Source organism: Narcine bancroftii, chromosome 10, assembly GCF_036971445.1.
Source record: "Narcine bancroftii isolate sNarBan1 chromosome 10, sNarBan1.hap1, whole genome shotgun sequence".
Taxonomy (NCBI): Eukaryota; Metazoa; Chordata; class Chondrichthyes; order Torpediniformes; family Narcinidae; genus Narcine; species Narcine bancroftii.
Window position 1 is genome coordinate 41,427,496 of NC_091478.1, and position 15,180 is coordinate 41,442,675.

At 39.6% G+C, this 15,180-nt stretch overlaps 1 protein-coding gene across 7 annotated transcripts in view; it reads left to right on the top strand.

Moving 5' to 3' along the window:
* arid5b (AT-rich interaction domain 5B) overlaps positions 1-15,180 on the top strand; it is a 137,355-nt gene that overhangs the window by 8,176 nt on the left and 113,999 nt on the right. For 5 of the 7 annotated variants that reach the window (XM_069900744.1, XM_069900746.1, XM_069900745.1 and 2 more), the window contains one exon: positions 2,153-2,387. The exons of 1 other annotated variant lie outside the window; for it this stretch is intronic. In XM_069900744.1, the coding sequence (XP_069756845.1) occupies positions 2,153-2,387 (235 nt within the window). Of the gene's footprint in view, positions 1-2,152; positions 2,388-15,180 lie in introns of those variants that run through there. One more of the 7 variants, XM_069900751.1, reaches the window with a different exon arrangement.

Genomic DNA, 15,180 nt, shown 5'->3' on the forward strand with positions numbered 1-15,180 from the left:
TGGAAGCAACATTTTATGACATGGTTTACTTGTATTTTGTGACAATTTCCTGTAATATTGCTTGAAATTTATAAATTGTGCTAAATAATTACTTCATTGTTTTTAATGATGAATATTGAATGTTTTCACTACAAAATAAGTATTGTTTAGTGACTTTTTTAAAAAAAAGTCTCCTCTTACAAAGTCTGTTATACCAAGCAATTGGTTCAACCTAATAATTTACAGCCACTAATAAATCTATAGGCCCTGTTATTTTTGTCTCAACGTTTTGTATCTGAGGACTTTAGAATTTTGTATAAACAACTAGGTAATTATGGGGGGAAATGAGCCCTGATTTTTAGACATCAGATACTTTTCAGTTAGGTGGGTTTTTTTTAATATAGTCCTAAATCGTATTTGGGCAAGCATCTGGAAATTCGGGCATTAAAGTTAATTTGATGAACTTTGGGAAGTGATTGTTTTCACGTTCTCATGTTACAGCATTACTGGTTCCACAGTGAACAGATGTGTTCATCAAGGCAGTAAGTGTAAAAGAGAATTCATACAAATCACCCAAGAACAGAAGATTCAAAAGGGATTATGAAAGTTGTAAAATGCCTCTGTTTGTTTCCTGCATTTGAACTTTATAAAGGAGGCAACAGTTTTCACAAATTAATGCAACTATTGTTTCATTATCAACAGCCGTGTACTTGGAGCTTTAACTTTTTTTTAAATGGTGAAAGGTTTCATATAATTTACATAATTTCCAACTTTATATTTCTTGGAATGAGAATGTAGATTATTTGGAGAGGGGGAAGGGAAGAATTGGAGGAAGCTGTGAAATTGAAAGTGGATTGGTACAGATGCATCTTAACATTTTTTTTCCTTTTGTGGCAGCAGCGCACAAATTGTGGTTAAAATAAATTTGATTATTTCAACGGCAAATTCAAATGTTGAGTATGTTCCTTTCAATGTTTTTCCAACTCAGTGCTATAATCATGGAGGCATGTTAAAAATTTACTGAAAATGATTTATGTTGCCCAAAAGAAAGGAATCAAGTCACAAGGCAAGAAAGGATTTCAGGGGCTGAAACAAAAATAACAAGTCAGTGCAGAACATTTGGGATCGTTAACTTATTTTGGTACCCTTGTTTTAAAAACATTTTTGATCATTTTATTAATGAAACTTACCCTAATAACAGTTGGTGTTAATGCAATTAATATCCATACAACCTTAGTTGTGTTGTCTTGATGTGAGTGATTGCATTTGAAATATTTTTAAAAGTCAGCTGATAGAATTTTGTCCTTCTGACGATGCTTCCAAGCAATGAGTAGAATATTCATTTGGAACTGTTCCTCTTTTCAGTTTTGCTGACCTCATTTTTCCTCTGAAGAAACATACTTAGAAAACAGGTAATGCAGAAGGAAAAGCCCAACACAATTGATAAATATAGAATTGTAGCCAACTGGGATGTGTCAATAGATTATGTACCAGAAGTTTCTTTTACCTGTGGTTAATCATGTTGTGAACATTTAGAGGCTTTCCAGGGAATGGAGAAAGATTAGAAGGAAAGTCACCTGGGCTGTTCTGGTAAAATTTTGAATGGTTGATTACAGATTCTGCTTGCATGTATCTGATAGCAGGCTATCTCTACTTTCTGTCAGCCGGGAAATAATATAGGAGTGTTGGTAACAAGCAGGCACAGGTTTAATATAATTGGGGTGACAGCCATTGAAGAGATGAAACAACTTTTTTTTGCTTTAACAAATGCAGTAAATTTTGATGATCTGGGATGTATTGCCTCAAAGAGTGGTGTAACTAAACTGAATAGTAATTTCAAAAAGGGAACAAATAGTTAGAAAAGAAAGAGTGTGAGACTTTTGAGAAAGAACAAGGCAGTGTGACTAATTTTTCTAGGGACAAACCTGATGAATGGCCTGCTGTGAATTTTGATTCCACATTTCTCTCTAATGATACCGTTAGATAATAACTTAAGAAATGTTATTCAGTCATCAATAGAATTAATATTGAATAGTAGAATATTATAGTTGTGATTATGTTGATCACGTAAATTGAGAACTCATTTGCCTGAAATCTAAAGGAAGCCACTGCACTGTCAAAGATCAGCAAGGTCTTACTGTTACTTCTCTAAATTTTCTGGTACTGTTTATAGGATGAAGTTGTAGCTGTTTCAGAGAAAGTAGTCGTGAAGCTGGATGACCTGATGAAATGGACGTCCTCAGATTTCAGCACGTGGACACGAGGCCTCGGGGCTGTGTCACTGAAACCCTCAAAGAGAAAGGAGCTGAGGATCAATGGACAAAAGGAAACCTTGCATCACTACAGACATTGCACCCTCAACAGTGGCCTCAGTTTCAAGGATGTGTTAAAAGAAAAGGCTGACCTTGGTAATTATTTTATTTACATTGTTTTCTATATGACCTCAAAATTCTAATTTGCAAGTCCTTTATTCCTATTATCTTTTGATTCAATTGTGGGTTTACTTGATACTGAACAGATGTGCATATTCTCATTGATGTCGCTGAGTCTCTGGTGGGATTTAATGGCTTGTAGTTTGGCATTGGCTATTTTCAACTGTTATGACATTTATGTTGATGTTCTTCTTTAGAACTGCAAGTTTAATGTTATTAGACGTGCAAGTTTCAATAAATGTGAGGTCATCCTTATAAAATGTTTGATTTTTCCGGTATTATATGATCATCAGTCAGTATCAAAAATGTTATCCATCTCAATCTGCGACTGTCTGTCTCGCTTTCTCTCTTACCTCTTTGGCCATGATTTTACCAACATTTATCCCTTTGCTTTTGCTATGTCAACTGTCACATGTAATGCAATATAACGTTTGGCAGTTGTCTACGGGGGCACAGCTCCGGTTTTTAACCAAATCTTTTGGCATCTTGCACTGAAGAAGGAATTGAATGAACTTGTGCATATTGTGGATAAATCACTGGTATTTATTTTCAAGCCATCCTGCCCTTTCGTTCTAATTTACAGTAACATGCCTAAAATAATACTTGTGTGTTCATTGACTTGCCCTCCCTGGTGGGAATGTAGTTTTAAATAATATATTTTTTAAAAAGTTGAAGTTTTTAAATAACCAGGTTTAAAATAATAAAATTATGTTTTCACAACGTGGAAAAATGTCACTTTTCAGTTTTTTTAAAATGTTATAGTAAATAGGGAATAAAAATATTTAATTCATCTTGTGAAATCTGATTACTTGTGCTTTATAGTAAGTGATGTTTGTGGTGTATGCATTTTTTTTCAGAACAGTATTAAAGGTTTGATCGTGTCTTTGAAAACATCATTGTTACCTATTCTGGTAATGAGTTGGGGGAGGTTAATGGCTTTAGCTAGTTTATATCCATGAACAGCACAGGTCTGCATTATTAACTTGTGTTGCCCATGAGAAAAACAGTTGTACATGTAGTCCCTGAGGGGACACATCCAAAGTTTACAAGGATTTTGTAGCATTTGATTTTCAGAGGGGGTATGTTTACCATATACAGATGCTCCTCGACTTGCGCTTTTTCTAAGTTACAATAGCGATACGCATTTGGTTGATTCTGTACTTTGAATTTTGAATTTCAGTCTGTTCCCACGCTTGCGATATGCTGTACAATACTCTCTCCCGATGCTGGGCAATGGCAGCAAGCCGCAGCATCCACTTAACCATGCTCACCATCAACTGTAAACAACCGATACTGTGTTGAAAGCATTTTTTTTTTTAAATTTTGGCTTTGTGTTGGTTGATTTTGCTCAGCTGTAGACTACGGTAAGTGTTCTGAGCATGTTTAAGGTAGGCCTGGCCATGATGTTCAGTAGGTCTCGTATAGTATTCTTCATCGACGTGATTTTTCATTTATGATGGGTTGGTTGGAATGTGGCCCCATTGTAAGTCGAGGAGCATCTGTACATTAAAGATCATCAAAAGCCGCATTTTCGTAGATGTGTTAAATTTTATTGGAGAGTGCTCTTGTTTCTCCCCCCCCTCCCCCATTCCTCTCTACATAACAATTTAAAATAGGTTAAAATGTTTAAGAAATGAATGGGTGACCCAGAAATATCAATGCGTATTTGCAAAATGTACAAATAAGTCTTTGTCTCAGCTGGTTCACAAGGTTCAACTTGTTGTGCTTGCAAAACCAGTTATGAAATGTGTGACACGGTAAATCAATTTTGGATTCGGTGAAGCATGACCAATTTCATAGGCAGTTTATTGGATATTGACTAATTATATCAGAGAAGTAGAATACAGTATTTGTCTTGAGTTTTCATTTGTTGGAAGCCAGATCGTTGGTGGTTGTTACATTTAGTGTTAAACCATTTGAGATTATGGGATGTGCTCACAAATCGCACGACTGTGAAAATTCAGTCCATGGATGTCTATTTCAAATTTGAGCTGCATCTATTGTTATTGACCAAGTGGCATTTTTCTGCTCTATATACTGTATATATTTTTTTAAAATGCATGGAGGGGCATTCACTTCCTATTTGGTCCTCTCACCTTGACACAGGAGAGCTGGGATTTCCAGGAATTAGCTAGACAGTGAACTTTCCTCAAAAGCTGCACGAGTTTGTAGATGCGTTTAGATTTTAAAATTAAGCTAAGGCAAGAGTTATTATTTTCAAATATTAAAAAAAAAACTGCTCAACAGCAAAAAAATATTTCCCACTTGACTTCCGCAGCATTATGGAAGGAAAGAAAATCCGATTTCTAATTACGCCAAGGTTCTGCTAAGGGCATTAAGTCTCCAGTTGACCGAAGGAAAACAGCCTTATTACATTTTGCTGCTTTAAGGAGTATTGCTTCCCCTTAGGAGAGGAATAATGCACTAAATGAAACAATATCTTTCCCCCTTAAAAAACAGGATACAATCTCCAATAAACTGTGAACAATGCACCGGGTAATATTACTGAAATTACCAACAAGAAGCCAAGATCCACTCTTGTACAAGATTGAACATTATCCAATGTAAGAGTAGGTGTGATTGTTTCTGCCCAACTCATGTAACTTTAGCTGTTCATACAGTGGCTAATGTAGAGAATGCAGGTGCCCTGCATCCGATGTTATTTTGCATAAATACAAACATTCTTTAAAGGTGTGCACAACACTAGCATGTGATTACATAAGGTAGTGTAGAGGAACTGTTTACTGGTCTTCATGATGTGACCGGTTAATCTAAGCATTTACAACCTGTGCAAGAGTATTATCCATTAAACTAAAATGGATATGTTTAACTCTGATAGTGAGCTGGCGTAGTAGGCTATTCCTATCAGATTTTGAATCTGCGTCCTAATTTGAGAAGTCCTTGCTTTCCACCTTCTGCTTTCAATGAAGTAAACGTGGCAGTGGAGTTGTTCTTGGAGTTGGTGCCTGTTCTAGTGAAGATCAGCGATTTCATGTTGTTGGCTTGGAAGTTCCTTGTAGATCTGTGCACAGCATGGGATGGGGGAGAAAGGAAGTTTGGGTTAGCCAAGATACTTGAATGTGTCTTCGATATAGCAGTCTGGATGGAGACTGGGCCGAGAGGCTGCCTCCATAAATGTAAAACATTTTGGCAAATGAAGATTCGTGGAGTAAAAGGCTTTCTTTCTTTCCCACCACCCCCCCCCCCCCCCCAACTTCTTATACCACCTGCTCCTTGCCAAAAGCAGCTGGCAATCAATTTCTCCCCCTTCCTTCCCACACCTCCCCCCCACCCCACCTCAACAACATGCAGACTTCCTTGTGTATACATACATACACACACGCAAACACACTAAAGAGTAGAAAATTCTGAGTTGGGTTTGCTTTGTTAGAGTGTAATCTTAATAAAAATAAAGAAAGATATTACCCAATAACTGAAATTTCTGAGCAACTTACTAACCTCTGAATTGACCTGAGTAACTTATAGCCAATTGCAATTATTAACTAGTTGAGCATTGACCTCAACTGCAAAAGACTGATTAGTTGTTAAATGGCACAACCATTCCTCAGATCCCAACCTACCTATGAGCAGTACCAGAGGAGATCTGGTAGGACATATTTGAAAGTGTTGCTTCTAATGTGCCTTCAGCCCTTGAAAGTCTTGCACTATATGGCTGATGTTTTATTTGAGACGGTCCTAGACTCATAAAACTTCTATAGCAAGGGCGAGTTGGGATGAAGAGACCGTTTCTATGTTGTAGGATTATCTATTTAACCAGTTCTGTTTGACAACTTGTTCCACATAACCACCACCATCCATATGGGAAAAAATGCCTCAGCTCCTCTTTAAGTCTTTTCCCCATCACCTTCTATCTTTTCCCCAAGTTTAGACTATACCTACCTTGGGAAAATGACTATGACTATTTACTTTGTCCATTGCCTCTTTAAAGATGCCTTACTACTTCCTTTGAACTGTGGGAGTGAGAGGGGGGGGGTGCAAAAAAAACTCCCAGCCTATTCAGTCTTTCCTTATAGCTTGAGCCCTTCGAGACTCACCTTTTCTGCACCCTTTCTATCTTGATTAAGAAAATGCAAGCAAACCTTACTTGTTGAATGCTACCTTGGTAAATTAGTCCACTCCTGTTGCACTGTTAACTCTGTATTCTGTCCTTAAAATTCTAAATTTCACTTGAGCTCACTTCTCATGCCATACTCAATATTCATTTACAACAAAGATTAGCGTATACAGAGCTATTGTCATACCCACACTCCTGTTCGGCTCCGAATCATGGTCCTCTACCGGCATCACCTACGCCTCCAAGAACGCTTCCACCAACGTTGTCTCCGCTCCATCCTCAACATTCATTGGAGTGACTTCATCCCTAACATCAAAGTACTCGAGATGGCAGAGGCCGACAGCATCAAATCCACGCTGCTGAAGATCCAACTGCGCTGGGTAGGTCACGTCTCCAGAATGGAGGACCATCGCCTTCCCAAGATCGTGTTATATGGCGAGCTCTCTACTGGCCACCATGACAGAGGTGCACCAAAGAAGAGGTACAAGGACTGCCTAAAGAAATCTCTTGGTGTCTGCCACATTGACCACCGCCAGTGGGCTGATATCACCTCAAACCGTGCATCTTGGCGCCTCACAGTTCGGCGGGCAGCAACCTCCTTTGGAGAAGACTGCAGAACCCACCTCACTGACAAAAAACAAAGGAGGAAAAACCCAACACCCAACCCCAACCCACCAATTTTCCCTTGCAACCGCTGCAACCGTGTCTGCCTGTCCCGCATTGGACTTGTCAGCCACAAACGAGCCTGCAGCTGACGTGGACTTTACCCCTCCATAAATCTTCGTCCGCGAAGCCAAGCCAAAGAAGATGTGAAGAGCAGGATTTTCTTCAGCCCCAGAATAGATGATTGATAAAGCTTTTAACACGGAAATGTTTGAACTGGGTAGTGTTAGTACTTTTGTATGCAAAATTGTAATTTAAAAAAAACCTCTCCTTAATTGGAGCTGGAAATGAAGTCATTAGTCATCTGCAATTTGTTCACCAACAGATCTTGAGGTGACCCTAATGAGTCTGTGCAACTTTAAGGCGGTTAGTGGTAACTCATCGATGTTATCTCATTGACTGACTGAGGTTCTATTAACTCTACTGACCCACGGAAATTCCTGGGAATTGAACCCCAAGAGGCTGCACTTTGTGCCTTGACATATGGGATATGGGCACAGTGCTTTGGATGTGGTGTGGAGTGCTGATGCTGTGCACGTATAACCACTGATGAAATGAACTACATCGGTCAGGAATGCCATTTCTCGCTGGGAATCCATTGTAGTTTCAGCAACTTGAGATAATTTGCACAATTTCTTAATATAATCACATTGTTGGTTATTTCGATTATAAACGCAAGCATTAGTGCTTAAAACAAAAAGATCTGTGCCCTGACATTGCCCATGTGAAATTACCCTTTTCCAGAATGGAATATGGCCACACTGACATTCATGTCTATGGCCACACAAGTTTGGAACTTCCAATCATGGACTGAGTTTGTAAAGATTGGTGGTTTTCCATATTAATGTGTGGATGTACCAACGCTGATCCGCATCTCTACTGCACTCCTAGGAGGATCGAGTCATTTTCTGATCCGTGCTGGTTATCGGGAGGCTGTTCCGAAGTGCGCTGGTTTAGCTTAGAGGCATAACCCGGTTCCAGGCTCTTCCAGCCCATGAGCCCCTGCTACCCAAATACACCCATGTGTCTAATTAACCTACCAACCTCATACAACTTTGGAATGTGAGTGGAAACCTGAGCACCCAGGCAGACACTGGGAGAACGTACAAACTCCTTACAGGCAGTGCTGTATTTGAACCCAGGTAACTGGTGCTGTAATAGCATTGAGCTAACCACAACACTCACCTTGTTGGGCAGTGAACCCAATTGTGCTTTTGGTGGTGAAATTTAAAAGGGACTTCCCTGGATTTGCCCCAGCCTGGAGTTCTGAGAACCCCCTTTTGGCTTGTTTACTTGCCAGTTCACTGTGGGCAGGTGCAGATCTTCTGTTTATTTTTTTTCAAGCCCAACCACCATTGTGTTCCGCAACCATCCTTTCTGCAGGCCTGTGCAGAGGCGCCTCACTGTGTAAACCTGATCCACGTGTGTTCACAAGTGACAGGCCCATGATGCTGTTGAATGCCGGCTTGGTGTGTGTTAACTCTGTGAGTGTTGACACAAATCTCCCAGACAATTTAATTATCCAGCAGTCTCTGACATTGAGGGCATTAGGGTAACTGAAGATAGTCTTCATGATATTCACAAATCGAAACCCAAAGGTATGGAATAAAATACATTAATTTATGTTATGGAGGGTGGAGTGAGAGTAAAGAATTTTTTTTTCCAACTTTAATGCCCACATAGTTGAGAAAGACCAAGATGCATTGCACAATGTGGTCAATTAGCTGGAAGCTGGAAGAAGGTTTTTTTTAAAATCAGGTTCAAGTCTATTGTCGCATGCACTAAGGTGCAGTGATGGAGTTTGTTTCGTGAGCAGATGTCGTGACCCCGTGTAATTAAAAATCTCTGTACAGTTACTTTTCCAGGCATGATAACCTCCGACCCCATTACGTTGGGATCTCTACGTGACTGACATCGATGGCAGACGCCATGCTTTGACATCACGTTGATGTCACCTCATCATTCATTTCGTTTCCCAGGAAATATTGAAAAATTTGGCAGAATTGTCATTTTAATCAGATGTGAAAATGCATTTGCATATTCTTCCAAATTTACACAATGCTACAAGACCTGCTTTTTAGGGAAGTCTCAGATGTGAACAGGTTTTTCCTGTAAGTCCTTGATTCATATTCTGTGATCCGTGAGTTACAGATTGAACTAACTGTGACACTAGTTGCTTCATCCTTGGGTTTAATTGTCGAGGCATCAAGAAAATATTCTTGTGAATTTATAAGGTGGAAATGGGTTTACAATTTGCTCAGTTACCTGAGGGCAGTTTGTCTCTAATCTCGGCACTATTCTGAATTCTCTAACCACTTCTTCATATGCCAATTAGCATTCTCTTTGTAAGATCTACTTTTAGTTTCCACTCTGCATTTGAATAATTGCTCTATTGCATCTTTGTAATATATTCTATATTTAAATCACTTTCCATATTGGGAGCTGGAATAGAACCTGCGACAAAAACTGCCATTAATCGTTTTTCAACCAGTTCAGTTAATACAATAGTTGATGCAAATTTTTTTGGAATGAGTTAGGTCATGAATGTGTCAGAACTATATTTGATCCAGTTATTTTCGCAACCAGTGCAGCAATTATGTAAGTAATTGTGATTATTACATTAACTTAGTGAAGCAATTGATACCTGTAATTTTAAAATATGTTCCAGTTGTTCCTGCTGCCATGTTGCCTTGGGTCAAGTTAGAATTCACGAATAGCAGCTTGCATCATTACCTATGAGCTGTTATTGCTAAATTGTTTTATTTTCTTTGTGAAATACCAAATATATCACTTTAAAAATAGTAATTTAGGATGAAGTGGGCCAGCCCTGTTGCAATATTTAATTAGGCGGTGACTAGTTCTTAATTCTATTTACCTCCTTGGCTTGAAACCTTTTATTACACTTGAATACCAATGTATCAATTTAAATTGTTAATTTTTTTATTTAAAAATCTCCCCACCAAATGCTTCAGCAGTTTTTTAAAGATTGTTCCCGAATGAAGACATCCTTGGAAACCCTAGCAGTGAGGTTGTGATTCTACACCCATTCCTGGAATCCTGCAGAGGAAATGATTTTGCTCGCTCTTCTCCAGGAGTGGATAACCTATGATCTGGCCCGCAATCCAAATTTATCTGGCACAAAGCCCTGTGAACTGGATATCCGCCACTACCCCTCCCTGTCCAGTGCCCGCATTCTCTACCCCCCAGTTCGCTGCTGCCAAAAATTCAGTGTGGCCTGCCATTCAACATCTGGCCCATACATAGTAAAAGGTTCCCCCCCCCCCTCCCCGCCCGCCACCGTACTCTTTCAATTCTTCTCATCAACTTTAAGCACCTTGATGAGACCACACCTGTATCTATAGTCCGGAGAGTAGATAAGAATAAAGTGTTCTGAGATGGTTTCTGCCAAAATCTCTTTACAGGATCAGAGTAGTACAAAGGAAGGCATTACTGTAATTGCGATTATATATGTGATGTTCCAGCTAATTTAGTTTTACACGCTGTATGGGTGTGGAAAGTTGCTTCAAATAGTCTGTATGAGGGCATCAAGTGGCTTTCACTTTCTGTCTGGTCTTTTTTTTTTAATTTATTTTTCACACCATGAACCATATTAACCAAAATACACACAAACATTTCCCTCTTGAATATACCCAGATTCCCCCCACTCCCTTCCCTCCCTCCTTCCCCCCCCCCTTCCCTACCCACTAACATTCAATATGTAAAATACAATAAACCCATTAAACAATGTTGTCACACACATTGAAAATAAACAAGAAAATCATGTCATCTACTTTACACACTGGATCAGTTAATTTTGTCTTCTCATTTTATCATTTTAGGGGGTGGGGATCCGCGGTAGGCCCTCTCTTGTGTTCCGGTTCTCAAATTTGTTCGAATACTGTGATGTTATTTTTTAAATTATATGTTATTCTGATATCGCCTCAAACCGTTCATCTTGGCACCTCACAGTTCGGCGGGCAGCAACCTCCTTTGAAGAAGACCGCAGAGCCCACCTCACTGACAAAAGACAAAGGAGGAAAAACCTAACACCACAACCAACCAATTTTCCCTTGCAACCGCTGCAACCGTTTCTGCCTGTCCCGCATTGGACTTGTCAGCCACAAATAAGCCTGCAGCTGACGTGGACATTACCCCCCATAAATCTTCGTCCGCGAAGCCAAGCCAAAGGAAAGGAAAGGACATTTATTTATTTCTATAAACCATTGCTGTATTCTCAGGCTCTCTTCTGATTTCCATGCTGGCATTATAAATTTTTTTGCTACAGCTAAGGCTATCATAATAAATCTTTCTTGTGCTTCATCCAAATTGAGGCCTGGCTCTTTACTTTTTATATTACTTAGAATAAAGATCTCTGGATTCTTTCGTATGTTGCTTTTTGTGATTTTATTTAACACCTGATTTAGATCTTCCCAAAACTTTTTCACTTTCTCACATGCCCAAATTGCATGTACTGTTGTTCCCGTTTCCTTCTTACAGCGAAAACATCTTCAAGTTTACCTTTTTGGCAAGCGACAAATTGTGGAGGGTGGAAGTTTGGTCATCTGCATGTTCATAGCTTATACCAAAGACTTTATTCAGTTCGCCTGACGATCTTCCGCTGCTGAACTGGCACACTGTTCAGGGACACAAGCAGGAGTCGCAAGAAATCTGTCAACTTCTAAATATAGTAGGGGCACCCATTAGGTCCTGAAAGGAGCATTGGAATGCTAACTGTGTCAAAAGATCTTGATTCAATGGAGTCCACCTCCTCATCGGCAGTCCTGCATTCAGTTATCGAGAGCCCATTCTGAGGAATTCTTTCCTTAAAGGTCTCCCTTCAAATTCCTCCATGGCACCCGCCTTTTGGGAATTGAACAAGAAAGTCAGTGGACGTTGGGGTCAAGTGCAATATGCAAATGCAGTGGAGAAACTCAGCCAGTCACATCCATAGGAAATATACTTGGCGAAGGACCCAGGCCTGAAACGCTGGTTACCCTTTACTTTGTATGGATACTGCATGCCTGCTGAGTTTGTGTATTAATTTTGACCATTTTTTTGGTCCCTTTTGAAAGAGCAACGTGCAAACCCACTAAAAACATTAAAAATGTTGCTCTTGATGTGACACTAACAGGGAAAGAAATGTCCAAAGGCTTTGAAAGTGCTTTGTATAGTATGAATATTTCTCAATATTTGTGCATCATAAAGTCTGACAAAGTATGTCTGTCAGAACAGATTCAAAATTTACAATTACAATGGTGGCTTATTTTAAGCATGAATATTGTGATATTTGTGGGTATTTGAGAATATTTTGCATGACTTTTCTGAAGCGAGCAGTCTTGTATCTTAATTGAATCATATTAAAGAGGGTTAGATTATGTTGTCATTTTTAGAACAGATTGAAAACTGCTGTGGAAAAAGGCCTGGACTAATTATGTGGTATCTGTACTTTTTACTTTGCAAGCTGAAACAGGAAACCACTAAATCTTCCAGTCCTCTGAATCAAAAGTAATTTGGAAATGAAACCTATTATTCTTTTCTGTTTTGAAGTTGCCATCTCATTTTACAAGGAAATAATGTGATTGAGCCATGCATTTGTTTCTAGTTGAGTAGTTAAGGTCTAGGGATGCAATCAATTTTATTTTGGTTGGAAACTTAATTTTCTTTGTCCAGAATAGGTTCTAGTCACCTTGGCTCTTTTGGTCTAAATTTCTGGCTTTTTTTGTTTCATCGTCCAGTGATTGATGGCACTTGTGTGGGTATCCTATGTGCTTTGCAGCAAGCTTGTTGTGGAACAGATTGGAATGAAGAGTGATTAATCTGCAACTCTGTTTGGCATGGTGCCCTTTTGGCTTTTACTGTTTTGCAAGGGTACTCTTTGGCGTGTAAGTTTTATTGGTTGTATATACACCAGAACTCGGAGTTTAAAAACAAAAGAGAATTTTTAAAAATCCTAGAAAAAAAAGAGGGAAAAGGTAAATTACACAGTGCAGTGGAAAGTTGTGATTATACTTGGAGCAATTTTGAATACACATGGGGATTGGATTTAAGTATTCAGAAACTATCGTTAAAAGAATCACAATTTATGAAACAGATGAAAGATTGCAGATACTGGAACCTAGAGCAAAAAAAAAAACACTCTGCTCGAGGAACTCTGCAGGTCGAGCTGGATGAGTGGGAGAAGAATGGTCGATGTTTCAGGTCTGAACAGTTCTTCCCGGAACAATGAAGTGTTCAGACCCGAAACATTGACCATATTTTCACTCCCACTGACAGTGCTCAACCCGTTTTGAGTTTTATTTTTAAACAATAAATTTCTTAACATGGAAATTGGCCATTTGGGCCAACCAGTTTGTGCTCTACTTGTGCCATTTTCCCCCTCGATTAGATTTCATTTTCTATTTTCCAAAAGTATCCTGAGACTTGCAGGAAAACCATTCACGTGATTGACACCATTTTCACCCGTTGATAGTGTCCTACTTTATCATCACTTTCTGGTTTAAAGACTTTTTTAAGCCCAAATCCAATCTGATATTTTGGTGATTATTCAGAATTGGCCTCTGCTTTTCCCTGCAAGTCTATTTTGATTTAGTTTAGACCTACAGCAGGGTAACAGGCTCTTCTGGCCCACGAGCCCGTGCCACCCAATTGACTTATAACCCCTGGTGCATTTTGAATTGAGAGAGGAAATTGGAGCCCCCAAAGGAAACCCACACAGACGCAGGGAGAACATACAAACTCCTTACATAATTTTCTGTGTTACAACACTTCAAAAGTACCTTGTTGGCTGCAAGATGCTTTAGGGCAACCTGAGTCAATAAAATATGTTTTAGAATTACAGGTATAATTTTAGAGGCATTAAGTGGTCATCCCTCTGTCTTCTTGCAGCTTAATGCCTTGTACTGACCTGTGCAACCTGGTGCTACTGCTATCATCTGTCATATTTGTTGCCTTTTCAGTGTCTATTTTTTTCATGATATAGAAACTGAAATTAAGCATAGCACACCTTTTGTGGGCTAATCACATCCCCAGTATATTGCTTCTCTTCCACAGTTCAGCACAAAACACTTGTGGTCGGGGAAATATTCCCACTGTCTCAGCCCTCAGACCCTCTTATCTCCACCCCAACTTGCCCTCCCCCCAATCAATCTGTGCTCTTTCTTTCTTGCAACCTCCCCTCGCCCTCAGACCCTCTCATCACACCCTAACTCTTCTCTGGTCCCCTATCTTCTACCTTCCCCCCCCCCCTGCTGATATCCCCTACCTGCCACATTCACCCTCTGACATCCCTAACCCTCCATCTCCACCCGAACTCCCCATACCCCCCCCACCCTCTCAATTTAAAGAGCTATCACTGCTCAGCTTTTTTTCCCCCTCATGTGGCCTCCCAGTCTGTCCACCCATGACCTGTGCTCCCCCGTCCCTCTTCCTCCCCCCTCCCCCGAGCCATTTTATTCAGGAGCCTGACTGCTTTTATTGCTCCCCCCTTTAATGAAGGGCTCACCATATCACGAGATTTTACGCCTCTTCTCTGTAGTGCCTTAACACCGGTTAATGTATCTTTATCTTTGCTACATAAAGAGCACTGAACGACTTGCTGAGTTTCTCCAGCCTTTTTGTGTCCACTACAATCACAGCGTTTGGAGATTTTCATGTTGAAATGATGATTGGGATCTTTTTTTAAAAAAAACTCTGTTCGCTACATTTTGGTGACAGTAATTCCCTTGAAAGTGATCCTATTTCATAACTTTCTCATTTCTCCCCAAAAATATACTATCTTATTTTTCTTTCCAAAAACTTGAAATTTGCTTGACAATTATAAAGGCAATCTGCATCTTTTTTAAAATATCTAATTGGTTGGAGCTTCCTGCAGCTTTGACCTTTCCCCCAATTTGGTGTCGATTGGGATTCCAGTTGGAATCATGAATACAAATTGCGAGGATTGTCCCAGGACTGACTGTTGAAGGACTTGGCTTTCCTGCTTCCATCACACCCTGCTGGTCTATTCATTGTTTGCCATAATAATAATTGAGC